The sequence below is a fragment of the Mya arenaria genome, chromosome 12, assembly GCF_026914265.1.
Source record: "Mya arenaria isolate MELC-2E11 chromosome 12, ASM2691426v1".
Taxonomy (NCBI): Eukaryota; Metazoa; Mollusca; class Bivalvia; order Myida; family Myidae; genus Mya; species Mya arenaria.
The window spans coordinates 1149891-1170779 of NC_069133.1; the positions used below are offsets into that span (position 1 = coordinate 1149891).

Sequence of the window (20889 nt, forward strand, 5' to 3'; positions counted from 1 at the left end):
AGGACAAACAGGTCAAGGCTTCACATTACGTGCCAACTAAAGGGAACACAGCATTATCAGAATTTATTCAATTCAACATTAAAACAGTTGTATTTGTGTTTTCCAGAAATGTGCTGACTACGACGTCTCCGACAAAGAACAGTTCCCAACGTTTGCACGAACGTTTCCGCCAGCGACCCAGGTGGCCAAACCAATCATTTCCTTGCTTTTACACTACAACTGGATGAAGTTCACCTTAGTCTACGGCTCCCTATATAATTCTATGGTTATAGCAGATAAAATCCGGGAACTTGCAAAGCTCAACAACATCACTTTAAACGACGAAGAAACCTTTGAAGACCCTCACATTCCATTGACGATGCCCAACCCATTTCCTGGAATAGTTGAACGCACCTTTGTAGACACGAGAGGTACGTTTAAAGCATGTGAATTACTTATATTAAAATGTTTACTTAGCAACCGTTCAATTTACCTGTACTTAAGAAATTGAAACCGATTGAATAACACTATAGTTTCTTTTTTTGAGAAGATGAGTAGCGGAATCGTTAAAGATTAGTTTAACTGTTTACATCAATTGTAAAAGAAAGTATTACAGAATTATATTAATCACTCGGGTTGACATGATCTTACGTAAGGGTGTTAGTCTTGTTTACTTCCCATTTGTGTTATAGAATACTAATTCAGTAACTTCATTATCCAAGTAACATAGTTCAAGCAACTTGATTGAACGCCATGTCTATAGACGACGTGATCTATTTAAAGATTGCGTTGGTGGCGACCTGTCTCACTGATCCAGTCTTGTTATCCTCCAAACAATAATACAAGGCGATTTACATGGCATTCTCCTGATAAGGGAATGTTTTCCGTAAATATTAGTTCTACTAAAGCTCTATGATACGGACTTCCGTGAATAATTATGCAAATATAGATGTTGGAAAATCCATCGTCCATAGGCTACCAATTATTAATGTTTGTAAAAGGTTAAGGAGACGAGAGGAACTTTAGTTTAAAACGAGTTCCAGACACCATTTTGCTGGCAAGATTCAGTGATTATGCACTTACATATTTTAATTTAAACTGCTAGGAAACACTTAGCGGTTAACAAGTATCAACGGACAAATGAACACACAAACACGAACCCTACAGACATACAGTGTCAGTAGCAAGTGTCAATTGTTTAAATGTCCACAAATAAAGGCCGGGATTCGATACCGTCAGTTAAAATTCATAGAAAACACACCTTTAAACGCTCAATCTTAAACTAAATGCAACATTTAAGAAGAAGCAAAATAATCCTCTATTAATCTATTAATCTGATGTTTATTGTTTAAATTAATACCCGTTTTTTATATTTGTGAATTAGTTTCAAAAATAATTTTCTACTGTTGTATTTATTTAATTGAGCATTTTAATGAATATGACAATATGTTTAATTGAATGCTACGGATTATTTTTCTGGTGGTGCCTCAGTGACGTAATGTACGTGAAGTAAGCGGCCTAGCGGCCTAGCGGCGTGAAGTTAGCGGCCTAGCGGCCTAATTATTTTTTTCTATTTCCAAGCAATTGTTAATGCGTTTTTTTTTTAAACAATGATAAATCAAAGTTTTTTATTCATATAGTTACATAGCGGCCTTAAATTGTTATATATTCAGAATATTTTTTTTTACCTTTTATTTTAAAACAATTTTAAATTAACTGTTTTATGCACAAATTATCACTCTGATGGGTTTTTCAACTTTTTTCAAATAGTCGATCAAGCACTTCAGCGACCTAGCGGCCTAGCGGCGTGAAATTAGCGGCCTGGCGGCCTAGCGGCCTAAATTGAATCCTATTTCAAAGCGTTGATACATGCATTTTCTTCTAAAACAATGACATTTTAACTGTTTTTATTCACACATTTACACATCGAAGCGATAATCAACATATTTTTTTCAAAAAAGTCGATTAAGCAGTCAGCTATTTCAAAGCATTAAACATGCCTGATCTTCTTAATCAATGATATATTTACAGATCACTGTTTTAAAAAAAGACGCATTAATAATTGCTTGGAAATTGAAAAATAATTAGGCCGTCACCCCGCTAGGCCGCTAGGCCGCCAGGCCGCTAACTTCACGCCGCTCAGTGACGTATGTAAATTTAAATATAGGCATTACAGAAAACTACTGCTTTCAAGATAATAATCCTTTTCTGAACTAGATAATTGCCATGTTATTACCCTGGTATACGGTCCTTTTTCTGATTATGTCAATAACTATGCCATGCATGTACTAAAAGAAGAACATTGAAGAACAACGGTGCCAAGGTAAATTAGTTTAAATGCATTGTGTTGCTGATTTAAACGTTCATCTTACTTTTGATTTGCTCTTAGATCTGTCCGTTTATCCCGCGAGGGACCAACTAATTTTGGAGCTTAAGGTTGCATGCATGTGCAATTATTAATTATCGGGTATTTTCGCTTTACAAACCTGTTATATCAACTTTTCAAAACAAAAAAAACCCATTCAGCTGCTTGTTTGATATGTATTCCAGGTATATGCAGATAATTTAGTGTCATGTTCTTGGTTGGTTTATTATTTGATGCAATAGTTTATTTTCGAGTCAATACATTTGTTAAAACGGTAGTGTAATAACTTTCTGTAGAACAGGTTCATTCTAGCAACCAAAATTGATTGGCTGAAATAGATGCTTTATGGGAGGTACACACATGTTGAACCATCGTTTGTTTGGCGTATATAAAGGTCTGGCCGTGTCCATACTGGATGTTGTGACCATTCACAAGTTTAAAGGATAAAGCTACATGATACTGAAGTGACTGCACTTCCCACTCAGATAAGGGTTATGTAATTTGAAATTTGTCCAGGAGCATTTAGGTGTAGGTCTTTTTTTTAGAATAGCTAAGACAAATAGCAATATATACTCTGGTGGTTTATATCATCGTTGAACTATAATTCAGTGCAAGCAATTATCATTATATTGAAATTTGAGCTATACTCGATATTCCAATAGTATCAAATTTCATTTTTTCTATTTGATATACGTGACTAGCGGCAGTTGACACCCACTGTTAGTGAACTGTATGCATCGTTGTTTCTAAATGTTTATATAGTAGACATTCGAGATAAAGCTGAACATAATCAATTTCTTTTTTGAGCTTTAAACTCGTCGTTGGTTCACGTCTGGAGGTAGAACACAGGCGAAGTTGATTCACGTCTGGAGGTAGAACACAGGCGAAGTTGGTTCACGTCTGGAGGTAGAACACAGGCGAAATCGTCCAAATTTGAATTGAAAATACAAAAGCACATCATTGCGATAACTTTATGGATGTTCATATTTCATACGAGTGAACAGGAATATATATAATTGTATAACACTCATAGGACTTGTAGGAACCATGCGAAAGTGTCTTGTATACTTATTTGACTGCAGCATGTTCGCATACAAAATGTGCATGTTTTACCCACACTGGCTGTGCAATAGCTCTTTGTGAGGTCTGTTTCTCATATGTATGGTACCTTTTATTTATTTTTTGAGACACATTCTTGAAGAGTAAAACATGGAAAGGATCAGGTTCGGTTCCTGATACACTGTCAACGGCCACACGCGCTTATAAGCCAAACCTAATAAAGCTCTACTGAAACAGAACTGAGTTGTAATGTTGGTATGGAAATTAACAAGGAGTTCTGTTTCTAACTTACAATCATTGCCTTTATTATTCAACCGTTTCGTTTCGATCGACCATCATAACCCCTGGTATTCTATAAAAACAGAGGTTAAATTTCCTTAACACCAATATTGGTTGTCACGGGACATTCATATTCAAACATAAGCGCACTTCAGCCCATGACAATTTACATCACTCGCACAGATGGGTTGTAATGAAATGTCAGGCCAGTATATGTCAGGTTGGTTGATTTGGTTTTATACAGCAATATATAAAGCATTTGCATCACGAACATTTCCTGTGGGCTGATTGTTGACGGCAGTGTAAGAAAAATACACGAAAAAGCGTTGATGCTAGCTTGTAGCCATATTCACAAAATTATCATTGGGAGTCAAGACTTTGATATTGGTTCTTGAGTGTTTTCGAATCAAAATCAACACATGTTCGTCTATATTGCAATATCTTTATCGACAACTGTCCAAATTGGTTCAAAATTGGCTTACATCTTTTGTAAAATGCCAGATATTTTGTACCAGTATCCGTATTTTTACAGACCCATGATCTACAGCTTCATAGATTTACTTTGTACAAAGAACAATTCCAGACATTTATAGTGTCCACAAAAAGTACGTTTGTCAGTCTAATGGCAAAATAGGAATATATTAAGGCGTTGTGATTGCCTTCAATTATTTAAAATGGTACTCAAGAGGTTTATTTCGTAACAGAGTGACATTAAGCGGATGAAAATATGAAGAACATTACAGCCTCTGGATGATACAGAGCTTCAACATTCCATTTGGGCTTCGGGTCGATTCAGTCGTTTCAAACATAGATTAGAAAGTTACGTTAGTAAGGATTATAGAGTAATTGGATGCTTATCTGACTATTTATTGTACCCAGTAACTGTGTGCTGTTTTGTTATTTGAACAAGGTATTTAAAAAAAATTCTACTCTAAAATTAATATGCGATATGGAAAAAGTATTCTATTGACAATTGATTTGGTTCTTATTTATTGCCAACAAAATCAATAATAATGATCCTAGTCTTATATAGTGTAACAATTGTGAGTTCCTTGATCACACTTGCTTGGCTTGCTTATAAATACATGTCTTTGGTATTGCATGCATTGACATACCTGTCTTTGGTGATGCATGCATTGACATACCTGTCTTGGGTGATGCATGTATTGACATACCTGTTTGGGTGATGCATGTAATGACATACCTGTTTGGGTGATCCATGCATTGACATACCTGTCTTTGGTATTGCATGCATTGACATACCTGTCTTTGATATTGCATGCATTGACAGAACTGTCTTTGGTGATGCATGCATTGACATACCTGTCTTGGGTGATGCATGTATTGACATACCTGTTTGGGTGATGCATGCAATGACATACCTGTTTGGGTGATGCATGCATTGACATACCTGTCTTTGGTGTTGCTGGCATGACATACCTGTCTTTAGTGATGCATGAATTGATATACCTGTCTTGGTTGATGCATGCATTGACATACCTTTTTGGGTGATTCATGCATTGACATACCTGTTTGGGTGATACATGCATTGACATACCTGTTTGGGCGATGTATGCATTGACATACCTGTTTAGGAGATGTATGCATTAACATACCTGTTTGGGCGATCTATAATTTGACATACCTGTTTTGGCGATGCATGTATTGACATACCTGTTTGGGTGATGCATGCATTCACATACCTGTCTTTGGTGTTGCTGGCATTGACATACCTGTCTTTGGTGATGCATGCATTGACATACCTGTCTTGGTTGATACATGCATTGACATACCTTTTTGGGTGATTCATGCACAGACATACCTGTTTGGGTGATTCATGCATTGACATACCTGTTTGGGCGATGTATGCATTGACATACCTGTTTGGGAGATGTATGCATTGACATACCTGTTTGGGCGATCTATGATTTGACATACCTGTTTTGGCGATGTATGCATTGACATACCTGTTTTGGCGATGTATGCATTGACATACCTGTTTGGGAGATGTATGCATTGACATACCTGTTTGGGCGATCTATGATTTGACATACCTGTTTTGGCGATGTATGCATTGACATACCTGTTTTGGCGATGTATGCATTGACATACCTGTTTTGGCGATGTATGCATTGACATACATGTTTGGGTGATGCATGCATTGACATACCTGTCTTAGGTGATACATACATTGACTGACCTTTCTTGGATGATTCATTCATTGACATACCTATCTTGGATGATTCATGCATTGACATACCTATCTTTGGTGTTGCATGCATTGACATACCCGTTTTGGGTGCTGCATGCATTGACATACCTGTTTTGAGTGATTCACGCATTGACTGACCTATCTTGGGTGATGCATGCATTGACTGACCTATCTTAGGTGATGCATGCATTGACTGACCTATCTTAGGTGATGCATGCATTGAGTGACCTATCTTGGGTATTGCATGCATTGACATACCTATCTTGGATGATTCATGCATTGACATACCTATCTTTGGTGTTGCATGCATTGACATACCCGTTTTGGGTGCTGCATGCATTGACATACCTGTTTTGAGTGATTCACGCATTGACTGACCTATCTTGGGTGATGCATACATTGACTGACCTATCTTGGGTGATGCATACATTGACTGACCTATCTTGGGTGATGCATGAATTGACCGACCTATCCTGGGTGATGCATACATTGGCATGCCTGCCTTTGGTAATACATGCATTGTCAAATATACTTTCGTTCACAGGCAAACTTCTGAAACGTTGCAAATACAATGTACTTTGAACATTGTCATTGACAATTTTTTTCAAGGATGCAGCTGCAAGTCCACATAAAATGACTTATTCTTTTGTTAGGAGAAGTATTGTTTTTATTGTTTTAGCTCCAGTTTTGGAGTAACTGTGTGTCTGCTGGCAATCCGTGGCTCCAAGTAGTTTCCAATGTACCATTAACTGTATCATGTGAATCAAATTATACGTCTCCATTTTCAGTGTATGTGTTCCTGGGAACGTACAATGGTATAGTGGATATGATGACCAACATGTATGACCGTGGTCTGCTGGACACTGGCGAGTATGTGGTCATCTACTTCGACCACGAGACTTTGGACGCCATAGAACCATTGAAGTACTACAGCAGTAAGTACACACTACCCTGTGTTTACATATTGCACATATATTGAAAGCAACGTTCCACAATTTTTAAAATTGTGATAACACTAGATTGCATTGAAGAATTTGACAATCATTTGATTGATGTACTGTTTCAAAGGAACAAATTATTACTCAGCCCGATATTGCAGTGTTAACAATCTATTTGTCTTGATTTCTTTTTTATGCTTATTGACGCCTTGTTGATGTATGTTTATTTGTCGGACACGACACAGCAAGCTTAACTTTTCGTAATATGTGTCCGGGATGTTTATATTTTTAGAAAATATTGTAGACATTTGCGTGCTAACACGCTATGACCATTCTATAATTACCATTTAGATGTTCACGGTTGTTTTTTGCATTAGCAAAGCCCTTGTATTGAAGAACCAACGGTTACTGAAGATGTTAACTTCCAGTGCTTTTCTGTGTCTCTTATCGATACGTAAACAGCAACATCGATCTATTTGGATATAAGAACACGAATAAAACAAAAACAACAAAATAATTGCAATTATAAAGTAGGCCACCATCGTCCGTCGTGTAAGCAATAGTTAGTTTCAAACAAAAAATGTGTCAAAAGTCACCTAACCCTATCTAAGGTACGTCATACATTTTAAGAATTAAACGACGCGGTCATTTTGAATTACTTTGATATCTCATGAAGTTTGTTCTCAATCCTCTATTAAACTTTGCTCCAGGAAATACCGTTATGACTCAAATATAATGCAAACAGTTTATGATTAACATACTTTTTATTCTTATCGTGCATTGAAACTTTTAACAAACGGAATCACTTAGTAATTCTCTGCAGGCAGTGTTGATATTTTTATTAATTTTCATTTTGGTAAAGGTCTGCGCCCCTATGCGATAAATGTCCTTACGATAACTCTACTGAAACTCGAAAAAAGAGGTAACAGCTGGAAATTTACAATCGTAAGCCTTACAATCTGTATTGAAACGAGGGCCTGGTATGCAAGCAATTATTGAAATTTTTGCTTGCTCTATTCAAGTGAGTTTATGTGTCGTAGAAAATATATGGTCTCTTTTATCAGAGAATACTGCTAGAAAACGACATGCGTTTGAACGACGGTTCCGTTGAACAAATAATGGCCTAAAATACAAGCTATTACAAAACAGAAGAATGAATGTGCGAAGAATTATGCTTATTGATTTATGACACGATAAAAATATGTTTATATTGATTTCGCTTTTGTTCTATATATTCATATTTATGTAAATAGATGTCACATTAAATTTAAGCTTTAAAATATTTCCAAAAGCAATGTTTTATTAAGGATTTAGCTCAAAACGTTATGAGATATCAAAACAATGGCATCGTATATTCTTAAAGCGTATGATGTACCTCGTTTGATGCCTAAGTGACTTTGCTACGGCGGTCGATTTAATTATTGCACTGCATACTTGCATTTCATCTAAGTATTTTTTTTACTGTAGTTCTTTCTCACCCGTTCTGTAAATGTAATAACCCGACCGTAACCGGAAACATTTTTTCAAATGACGTCATAATAACGCGGGGAAAAAACATCATCTAGCATGTTTGTACAAGTTTTTCGGGTTCTGCTGACACAATACAAACAATAACAAAGATACATTATTATCAATATACATGTATATTGTTATGCGATGACTCATGATCCGAACATATCCAAAGATGTTGCGTTCATCGGATGGTAATCGTAAATGCCGAAAGGCACTACATTCTACATTAAAACTGTATGTCTCCATTTTTAGTTGCCATGTTCATTGTTCATTCTACGTTGAGCTCTTAACAAAGAATGCACTTGCAGGTGTCAAATAGCCAATATATTCATCTGGCCATTATTTCTTTCCTTCGAACCACGTTTCAACTAACAAGGTCATACCATATTTGATCACTGGGCTCTGTTCCCATAGCTCCCACTTCATATTCATAAGTGTAATTACCGTTTATAACCAGGAACGACAGACCCACCGATGACAAAGACCAATGAGGAGGCCGTTCGATCGTTGCTTGTTATCACCGGAAGTCCACCCACAAATCCACACTACGAGTCCTTCAAGCGGACAGTGACCTTATATTGCGAGAAGGAGCCATTCAGCTTTCCCAATATCGAGGGATATGTTCGAAGGGTATGACACATTCTGCCTTTAACAATTATGAAATTTGTTGGGTTAACATATACTTTTGTAACTGCAGGAAGCTCGTCCTTGAAGAAGGTTTAACATCAAACTGATACGTTCATTATGTACGGTGTGAACTTTTAATTTATTACTGCCTGTTGTTTGTTTACAACATAATGCCGTTAAGTGTGGTGACCTTAATTAACTTCAGACAACAGTGTTTGCTGCGTACCTGTACGATGCTGTCCTTCTGTATGCTAAAGCAGTCCACGAGGTCATAGAGGCGGCTGGATCAGTAACAAATGGCACCGCCATCGTTGAGAAAATTCTGGATACAAACTATACAAGTAAACAATTTGAAAACTTAGCTACAATATACTGCTTTATTTGGGTTGCTATTGAAATTCATGTTCTTATAACTACAGATAATTGAGTATGCAATCTAAGTCACCGTAATGTATAGATATAAAGCAACTGTTCTGGCAGTAGCCGGAAAAGTATTGATTATAAAAGTGAAGGTTTTGTTCATGGGTCATTTGATAATACCTTTAACCAAAATGGATTACAACATGGACACATTTCCTGAAGGTGGAATACTTCAAACGGCTTCGAGAAGCTTACACTGATGACATAACAATGCATTCATGGGTTTCAAGAACGCTTGGGCTTTAAGCATTTCCAATTAGCTTGAGATTTTAGTGTCCTTTTGTCCTTTACCAAGGGATGTATTCCCAATATTTTATCTCACTGAATGACAAACGGACCATGTCGTTGAAGAACTTATAACTATTTCTCACGTTGGCTTAACGTATAGCTGTGATAAATTTCGCTATTGATGATGTCAATGGTAATTGAAAGAAATTAGATTTACGGAAATTCGTAAAAGAAGTACCTCCGGCGACGTTCCTCCTGCTGATACATGTTTTTCATTTAGTCGTCTGTCCCTTGGCCAGATGAATGTCAATACAAATGGAATAAGCGGATTGAAAAGGATTGTATTTAATCAATCGTTATTGCCCGTGTTCCGATCTAATATAAACTGACTTGTTTTCTATATGTCAAGCTGACTTATATGTGTCAAGCTGTCCGAGTTTTCTTGTCATTTCTTTTATAGGACAAATGTCAATAACTTGTTTATTGCATAAGCTGTGTCTAAATAAATAGTTCCAATCACGGAACATCATGCTTACATTATTGCAGAGCGACTTTATTTTCTACAACAACAAAACTAAAGTTATACGTATTTTTGAAAACAAAGATGTTTAAAACAAGAGCAAATTTTGCGAATTGTTTAACCGTTGAAACACAGTATCCTGGATATTTTTATGCACATTTTCAATATCTAAATTTAGCTTTTCAATAATTAACATGTGTATTCCCGCTGTGTAGGTATTCAAGGCTACCAAGTTCACATCGACAAGAACGGTGACGCGGAGGGAAATTATACGTTGTTGTCAAGGCAACCGTACAAAACCAACCTCTCTGACTACTCCATGTTGCCGGTCGGTCATTTCCAGATTGGCCGTGTCAGCAGTGGACCTCCGGTAGCTTTATTCACTTGTAACAATTAAAATCTTTGTAGAAGCTTCAAAAGATAATAAACGCTTCCAGTACCCTTCGCAAAATAATGATAATTATCATGCATGCTCTCCTTAATCAAAATATGTCACACTGATAAGTCCAAAAGATCGTGTCTTAATACAATTGTGTTTTTTTCAAAATCCCTCAACTAACTACCATGTGTCTTTAAAATACATCGTCAAAGATGAATATCATGTTTCATCATCTACTGTTTCTCGTTTCATTAAAGAAAAGAACGTGCAATTATGTTATATATAGATGCCATACACATGGCATCAAAGAAACCGAAAGAGTTTGATGTATGTTTCTGGAGCACGTTTTTATTGGGATACCCAATCTTTCCTTCTTACAATTACACTGATTCTTGCTAACTCTTTTGCTATTTACAACTCCAAAGGAACAGTTTTTACTACTAATGAATTAGAAATTAATCCACCCATTTCCAGGCATGAAAGGACTTCCTTATCTGTAAATCTTCTTTGTATGATAAACCTTTGGAGTATTTCCCAACAACTGTTCACAGAAGCGTTAAAGATATGAGACAATTTATTTGGTCATGTCTTGTAAGTGCCTTTGTTTGTTTATACGTATATATAATTATTATTGATGAAAAAGCACATTACTTAGTTCCTACAAGGCCCTGTATGTATAGCTGAAACTAAAGAGACAGAATAAGGTACAAAGGAGTCCGGGTAAACTTCATTATTAGCTTCCATTTCGGATAAAATCCTTCGTTCTTAGACATGCCGGTTTGTAAAAGCAACGGATACAACCTTCCAGGAGTGAACGAGAAAACACGTGTTCAGCCCTCAAAGTTGATTGTCGAAAGAGTACTGGTACTCTTATTATAATCGTATGTGGTATGATGCGGTCGGGGTTTGATTGAACCAATGATTTTTCCTCCCAAATCGGATTTCCTACCCCTGAGATATCGGGAGGGCCTATGCGTGTAAGTTCGTCGCGGTAAAACAGACAACTATATATGCTTTTATTAATCAACTATTACGTATTTGACGAGATACGGGGAAATTCGCGGTACAAATACCAGACAATTGAAGCCAAGATAATGTCAAAACTCACTAGATATCGAACAAACTCGCCAAATATTAACGGAACTCGACAAATATGAGTTTCCTCCGTTTTGATTGGCTACAGAACTCGCCTAATATAGGATTTGAGAAATGGACCATTTTCAATGGCTGTCGAAATTCGCCTAATATGAGAAATATGCTGGAAATTATTTTTAAAGGTAGCCATTTTGTTTTCTGTTTTGCGACTGTTTTTAAAATGATGTGCTTCGTATAAACCTATTTGGAAAACATAAACCTATAAAATACCTGAGCCACTTTGTACGGTTTGATATTACAATTGTATTTAACCCAGTGGTGGATTTTACGACTATTATGATTTTGTTCACCGACAAAATGGAGGACGAAGGTAAAGCATTTGACGTTTCGGCATACGATTTACGAAATTAAGACGAAAATACATGCTTCCTTGCACGGTACAGTTCTTTTTTCATATGTATGTGCAATGTCACTTTAAGGATGCATGTAAAAATTAGCAAAGTTAATTCAAGAAAAGCATTCACTATGAATGAATATGGTATAAATACGGCTTCAATGTGAACTTAAGGTAAGTTATTAGAATGATTTAACCGAAATAGTAATGGTTCATTAATACAATACTTATTAATTAGGTGATTTCATATTGACCGAGTTATTTGTTCTCGGTCAGCTGTATTTGCCTTCGCCCTTTCGGGCTCAGGCAAATACAGCTAACATCGGACAAATAACTGGGCCAATATGAAATCATCTAAATAATAACATTATAATATTGCTGATATATAATATTTCTTGCATAACATTTACCGGATATTGAAATAACTGTCTTACCTAGTATAGGGTAAGAGAACTCATGTATCACAACGCGCCATCTGACACTATTGTAAGATATAAAACATGATTAAAATGTTTATATTTCAGAAAGTCAAAAACAAATTGAGACATATTTATGAAATATATGATAACAAATTAATTTCTAAAACATCAAAAGGACAACGTTTCTCGTGAGGACAAAACCTCGGACGCAAAATCACTGCGCGTCATGACGTCATTAAAGTCAGTAACCAAATACAAACGCGCTTTTGTTGACGTCAAAATTATGTATGTCAATTCCTGCATCTCTAGGGCCAAATGATTTTTTTTTTATCTAATTGAACTTATGGAAGGTAGCTGCATGATGCTTAGGTAATTAAAGTTGGATAGTAATTTTCTCTGTCAAAGTAAGAGCTCCTGTGAGTATTGTTGTCATATACCAAGATAAAGACCTGTTTTTTTTTACTGGTAAAACGTACCATCGCTTATTTTTGTGAAAGAGGCTCCGAGAATGATGAATTGCCTTTAGAGTGAAATAAATACAATTGAATCGATTTTGGTATCAGACCAAATTCAGTTTTCATGTTTCCAATCGAATTTTGTAAATTGTTCAATCGGCCGTACTTGCATACTGAATAAGTGAGTCGCTCCCACACATAAACGCATCACGGGATATTGTTGGTAAATGTGATTTGCGTGTTAAACTTAAAACGCGTTAAAGAGATAATCAAGTTTGCCAAGAAGAGCTTTCACAGTCTTTGTATTTATGTTGCCCATGTGCCTCTTTGTTTGAAATAGCCATCGTAAAGTGATCCAGCGTTTCTCATTATCGTCTAATGTAAGTCTCGGTCATGGTTGGTAAAATGCAATTTTTACAAAATGAATAAATATTGTTTTACTAAATAAAATGTGACAAATCATTTAGAGTGTAAAATCTTAGAAACTGACAGCTGGCAAATGTTGATAATTGCTCCAATATTGTCTTTGAAGACAACAATTTTGAAAAACGTTGGAAACGCAGTTCAGTAAAGGGTAAAGCATGGTTTGCTGATTACATTATCACATGATGTTAACAATGTATGGTTAACGACGTATGCTATAAAAGTTAAAATATTCGTTATAAAGTGTAGAAGTCCCCGTGGCCCATTGTTTCAGGCGTCAGCTTAATTTTATTTCATAATTATACCAGTGTGGATTCGGTCCCCACTACAACAATAAAGTTTTTATACTTAAATTGTATTTCATTTTCTATTAATGGCGGTATCAAAGAGTAAATATTTTATTGAATAAGGGTTTTCAGTTGCGTTCCCGGGAAAACTAATTTTCAGTACAAATCTGTGAGCGAGTCTCTTTTAAGTCATTCTCGTTCATCAGAGTGACGATGCTATGTGTACCCTCTGGTGAATGAGAATGCTTTAAAGCACGATACTTGCTAAACTTTCTTTATCTCTTCTTACCAGGAGCAAGTAATATATCTGTAATTTAAAATACTTTCAGGTGTTACGCCTATACGACGGTATGGATATATTATGGGTGTCTGGGGAGTCGCCAATAGACGAGCCTAGGTGTGGGTACCGGGCCCAGAGGTGCATTCCGCCCAAGAGATACACCTTTGAGATACTTGGCGGGGTCATTGGAGGGATAGCTCTTGTCCTCATCATCATCGCTCTTGTTATTTACAGGTATGGACGAGATGTTTATAATGACAAACAAAAATTAGGATAGTTGAAATAAGTGCAAACAAGAACAGCATTATGTATGACGCCCTTGCCCTTTGGTAAGCCGGACTATGTGCCAGTTGCGTGGTATGTATTCTGGTTGCTAAGGTTAGGTACTCTCGATTCTACTTAAATAGCAAACGTGATTCCGATTCCATAACAAAATATGCAAACATCAATCAGGGAGGAGAATCGACCGCACAAACAAACGAAATGGTGGCCACAAATGATTAAGTAAGTTGTATCTTAGTATTTTTTTAGGTATGAGTAAGAATTTAAGCTATCAAATTGCGACACAATTTTAAGTAGAAATCTGTTTTTCTAGATATAAGAAAAAAATGCCAGTAGTTTTCTGTTCACATTATATGGAATCTTATCAAAAACTATGCGTTTCCTATCAAATACACAAAATAGATCAAACAATGTTTTGGTCTAAAGCCAAAATAAAGTCTTAGAATACTTCAAAAACGTATTCAAAATTTATTGATCCAAAATAAAAGTGATATTTAATTCTTTTGGAAAAAAACCCGTAAATATCGTAAGGAAAGCGTAAGAATTCCACACTGTTTATGACAAATATTGTTTCAATTTCCTAGCCCCTTTCGTGTGAAAACATAATGATGTAGGACATGTGAGTCCAAACGACAAGGCTGAACCTGAAGTGTACACACCATCGTATTTGGGCCTTTCTTTCTTTCCTGTTTATACAGGAATAAACTGTTTTTGTGTTTAGGATATAAGTTTATTTTTTTTTGCGGATTCCGGTGCGTACATCAATGGTATTCCGGAGTGCAGGGGAGACCTTTATATATGTTAAAGGTCACTTCAATCTTTATTCAGAAACAAGATGTATAAGGTTTTGCAGTCAACCGTTGTAATTTAAATCAGCAAACTCATATCCAACCGACATCAAATCTGATACATATTGGATCAACATCGGATATATATCATTTATGGAATATATCCCAATTCTATCCGTTATTGATTCAGTATTCTGCTACGGTATTAATCCGACTTGTAGCTGATGGTTTAAACAATATAGGACATGCATTTGATTTCGTTCCCAAATACGGAAATATCGATCCGATGATGAACCGCTGTTATTTTCTGATCCGTTTAAAAGCTCTCTTAAAGTATTCAATCGACATAGTTGGTAATTTTCGAGAATCTGCTTTGCATTCATGTTTTTGTGCTAATTAACAATCAAAGAGTATACGTTTATACCTAAAAATCATTATCGGCCCAATCTACAGACATTCTTACCATACACAGATATATTAGGGTTGTCCAAGAAAATACTACAAAACCACTTGCTGTTTGTGCTTCACCGCCTTTTCGTCCGACTTCATCATGCTCTTATTTGAGAGAATATATGATTTTCAAATCAAACATAGTTTGTTTTTGTTTCCCTATAATAAAATAACTTTCAGACGTCAGGAAAATTAGATAAAGCGCTTGTCGAGAACCTTTGGCACAACCCTTGAATATCCCCGATGAGACCTTGCCTGCAAGTACTTGACTGAAATATTTAATCTATGATTACCTAGACGACGTTTTCTGAATGATAAAGAACAAACAGGCTGGGTATTCAGAATTAAAGCCGAAGCAGATTAGCGTATAATTAGAACGGTCAATGATTCCGATAGTATAGATCAGCACATTGCAATGCCGTTGGTACTGAAAAGTACATACACGGAATCAGTCATATTTGTCCAAGACAGCAGGATATCAGTTCATCTGGCTATAAACGGCAATAATCTGTGTGGCGTGCAGTAGCACCTACAATGTTTCGACATTATTTATATGTAAAAATATGATTACTCGTGTCTAGCCCACATCCAATTACATTTAGTTGCCCATGGGAGTTCCCGACAATGGTAAACTTAATGTCCAGCAAACCAAGTCGAATCTCTTCAGGAAAAAAGAACGATGAATAACAAGAGGTGCCGATTTGAGACAATTGCAAGCTCTTTTATTGCCTTTAATCCTTATATGCAGTGTATGCAAACAATTCAAAACATACACATAAGCGATTCAGTCAATTCGAAACTCGATGAGAAAAACAAACATATAATAAAAGCAAAATGAGACATAGCAATTTCTCGATCGTTGACAATTAAATTTAAACCTAAAAGTTAACCGGTTAAAAGAACGTGGAAGTGCAAATAAACATACATTGCAAGCATTCACAACTTCGAAATATGACGTCGTTCTGACGTTCGAAAGGATTTCAAATCATATTTCTAAATAAAGGCCCGACACGTGGTTCAATTACCAGGCAACGGTCCGAGTCGTCCATGTTTTAACCTTTTTAATTTACATACCATTTTCTTCTTTGAAGTTCACTATTGTATGTACTTGTGAAATATTAACCTCAACTCCAGTTGGAATCCTATCGACTTCGAGTTGTCAAAAGGTCGCTTAGTAAACTTACTGTCATATTAAATAGTTTCTGAGGGTAATCTAAGTAGGAAAGAAACAAAATTGTGTTGCCTATATATTATTTCCATCAATTTAATTCTTTGTGAACACTTATATTTTTATCTCATTTTTTTTTAAACGAGCCTGTCCAAAGTTGTTCAGTACGAATCAGCGACATTCTTACTTGTCATGTCTTTATTTTGTAATTCAATTAAGTAAAACTGAACTCGTATATAGTAGAACAACGCTCTGTTCTACGATAAACAAATACCTCGTATTCTTAAAGTCGAAATATGAGTACGGTGTACCAAATTAAAGGTAATATAATTTTTCCGCTAAGTTTTTGTTTTAATATCAAGGCCTTCGCGAAAGACCGTAGGTGCTTGCCGGCGGGGTACGAAATGATGACGCGTGATACTTAATAATGGCGATTTCATTTGCTTGAAGTATAAGCTATAACCTAAAGCATCTTTTACTTTCCATCTATTGGATATGGTAATATATTGTATTCTGATTTTCCGTTTGTAAAGCATTAACTCACAATTGTCTCAACAATTATATTACAATTTGTTCAATATATGCCAGCGTCAATTTGAAAACAATGTAAAATGAAGTAAAAAACTACATTAAAACTTACCGGATGCATCACCTTAAAACGAAAGAATCGAGCCGGGGCAACATTGCTAGCTATTATAGGTACCAAAGCGTCACCCAGAGCCATTGTGTTATGTAGATAAGAAATCGGCGTGGGAAATCAACAATAAGCACTCGAATGCGGACGTTTTGTTATTCCTATGTGTTATATGTTGTAATTGGTGCCACAACTGTGCTTTAGCGGTCACACAGATACACACATAAACACAGGTATTTATTTTGTTTAATATTCTGGGATTGAATCTCTACAAACCACTATTATTTTTTTGTTTTTGTTTTTAGTGCAAAAAACACTAGGAAGTCGAGACATTTAGCCTCGAATTGCTTAAAGATTCTGAAGTCTTACAATGCCACTTGAGGGAATGGTTAACCATGAGGAACTAAGAGCATCATTATACCACCATCCCTGTTAATCCTGTAATAGTAAGACAACAAATGATTCCCTGCATTGCTACTCCTTAGGATCTAAGATCGACATTGAAGATTCTTTCTTAAGAGCCATGTCAACATTCAGCAACGAAAATCAATGTTGATTACCCCTTGTAAACCTTGGAATTGAGACAAATACTAAATGACACATTCTTAACCTAATTAATTAATATCAATATTGAATATCGGCATGTTTATCAATGTTACCCATGTTTAATGGGGATTAAAATATATTTAGTATTACTTGAGTAAGCCCTATAACGTTAGACGAAATGTAATTACCAGGTGTCCCACCAGTATCGAATATCCCTTGTAAAGACAATGGTTCTGAACCCGACATTCAATTGTTCTTTAATAACCCTCGGGATCTAAGACCAGTATTCAGAAGCCCTTGCTGAAACTAACATTAAACACCCATTATTATCCACAGAAACTGGCGATATGAGCAAGAAATAGCGGGTCTGCTGTGGAAGATTCCTCGTGAAGACCTGAAGACCTCCGAGTCCAGCGACCGGAGGGACAGCTTTGGAAGCAGGGTAGGCTACTATACATCCTTAATGAATGTTTAACTTGTCTTCTTATAAGTTATAATCAATACTGACAAATAAGAGCATTAGTGGTATGCTTTATTCTTGTTCAATAACTATTTGAATGACTGTTTTGATGTTGATTTTGAATGTTAGATATCGTGTGCTGGATTTGTGTTGTCTTTTGCACAGCCCTGTTAGCTCCGATGTGGATCGGAATTTGAACAAAACACCTTTTTATACAAAAGACATATATCATTTTGTTGACGTAGTGTTATATAAAAATAATAGCGTAGAATGTACGAATGTTCTTTCCAATGGTGTTTGCATGTTGTGTGTCTTGTTTACCGTTTGTGAGGCCTTAGACTTGTGCCTTTAAACAGGTACTTTGTTATTTTCTGGCTACTGGTCTTATATCTGTCGTTTCAATTGTATCAATATAATGGACGAGAATTGAACATAAATACATATGTAACCACGTGATTGCTCCTCCAGCATCATTGCCGTTCGATTTGAATGTACAGCAGCTATCACTTTTCTTCGAATTTAAAAATAAATAAAATCAATAAATATGTGATGCATCCAAATACTGTGATCAGAACAAATATCAAGCATTACACATTCTAGTTCATCAGGGGTTTGGGAATGACAAATGTAGCATTGCATCATCGCTCTGGCGTACGAGAATTGCGTAACGCTGAATGTAAACTTTATATCGAATAATAAGCCAAAAGCGTCAATATATCGACTTATCAGATTAGTTTTTCTAATGCTATATCAAATAAATGTCAATGTCGATGTGCTATTTGAGGTGTAATGCATTGTCTCAAGAGCAGTTGTATACAAACAGTATTTCACATGTTCCATAGCAACCAAGGTACACTGAAAATTTGATATGAGTGTCATACCTCTACAACATGTTCATTAGTGATATATGTATAAGAAATGTTAGTGATCTGGGGATATTGAGGTTATTGAAAGATGACCTTCTATCCGAAACCAATATTACGTCCGCTTTTGTCTTTAGAAATACACTATTCATTTGTCTGATGTTTATCTCATGTTAAACATCAGTATAGGTGAATGCAGACGTGTTATTGACATGAACGCTCATAATGGCTTTCTCCTTCAGAAGCGTGGTTGTTTACAACAACTGTCTCGGCATGGTCTTGTTCCGAGGAAATGCATGCCTACCACAAGAAAACTCTTTTTTTCTTATCTTGTGATGATGCAGTAATCCTCATACTTTAGTATGTTCTTGTGAACATGACAATTCTAATAGCCTAATACTGGGTAGAATATAAACATTCATATCGTTAATAGAAATAAATGCATGTATGTTGTTCTATCATCAGCTAATAACAAAAAACTTCCTTTTGTTGACTCTTCTTTTTTCGCTGTGACCATGAAATTAAACTCTTTCAATAACCTTAGTGTTATCGTTATAGTGTACTTACAGTACGATTCAATTCGTACTCAAAATCTAATAAAATAATATCACTGTACATGTTTTGCAGCGTTTCGTTATTGTGATTTACCTTTTATGCACAGAAATCTGAGGACGCAGGTACCAGCCACTGATGCCCGGTCTAACAGTAATGATTAATAAATAACACTAACGATCGATAGGATAAACATTAGCAATGACTAATGTGAGAAAAAAAATCTTTGAGATTAGAGTGATAACAGGCTTCAAATGATAATATCAAACCAACATAATTCGTTCACTGTTCGCTGTCGACAGTGTTTTGTTGTTGTATTTATACTTTTTCAGAACGGGAGTCGTCACATAGAAACCCAGGACACAGACACCATTTACGAGTGATATAGGAAAACTACAAAAAATAATAATTTGACATGTTCAAAAACCAAAAACATGGTTACATCTTTATTTTAGATGACATTGTCCCAATTATCGATGGACTCGCGAATGTCGTACACCCAGGTGTATGCTCGGACTGGAGGCTACCGGGGCCAGATTGTCGCCCTGAAAATGTACGAAAAGAAACACCTCTACATCAGCAGGAAGACGAAAAAGGAAATGAAACTGGTAGGAATATTGTTTTAGTTTTATAATTCATAATTTTTGGTAATTGTTCGACGTCATTTATGTCTTTAAGTTTCTTTTTATCGATCAGTTAATACAGAGGTACAAGACATGCATAACATCATGTATCAATGTGGGATTAAATCTTGCATTTAGCGCTTTGGTGAACTTCTCTGTTTTGCGGTCCGGCCAGTGCGATAACCCATGCATTTTTTTGTGAAAGAAAGTTCAATATAAATACAGCATATAGATTGAGTTTGTTTCCTATATGCATCTTAATGACTGGTTATAGGTCTGGGCTCTGTGCTTATACAATGTAAGCACATCTCACTCCTTGTTAGTCTGCTGGGCGTGTCCCTGTAGACTTCAGTACACTATTACTGTTATTCATAACACTCACCGCATCACTTACGTTATCTATGGGAATTGTCTTTTTGAATATTGCTTGCAATAATAAGTTCGATAAAACCAATCAGTGGTGAAAAGTTTATAAGTTAGTTTAAACAAGATAGATAAAACGCTTCAATTATAATTTCAAAACAACATACTTTGTTTATTTATTCTGCAGTGATAATGACACAGCTAAGGGATTTTGTTTATGATATATTATACATTTCAACAATCTCATAATACCATAGTATGAAGTTTGAATAGAGAAAGGCATGTATAT

The 20889-nt window shown here is 35.9% G+C and overlaps 1 protein-coding gene across 2 annotated transcripts in view; it reads left to right on the forward strand.

Moving 5' to 3' along the window:
- LOC128210194 (receptor-type guanylate cyclase Gyc76C-like) overlaps nucleotides 1-20889 on the forward strand; it is a 190282-nt gene that overhangs the window by 158798 nt on the left and 10595 nt on the right. For both annotated transcript variants that reach the window (XM_052914372.1, XM_052914371.1), the window contains exons 3-10: nucleotides 107-410; nucleotides 6683-6829; nucleotides 8802-8974; nucleotides 9177-9312; nucleotides 10355-10509; nucleotides 13921-14105; nucleotides 18076-18181; nucleotides 20070-20222. In XM_052914372.1, coding sequence (XP_052770332.1) covers nucleotides 107-410; nucleotides 6683-6829; nucleotides 8802-8974; nucleotides 9177-9312; nucleotides 10355-10509; nucleotides 13921-14105; nucleotides 18076-18181; nucleotides 20070-20222 — 1359 coding nt within the window. The remainder of the gene's footprint in view (nucleotides 1-106; nucleotides 411-6682; nucleotides 6830-8801; nucleotides 8975-9176; nucleotides 9313-10354; nucleotides 10510-13920; nucleotides 14106-18075; nucleotides 18182-20069; nucleotides 20223-20889) is intronic.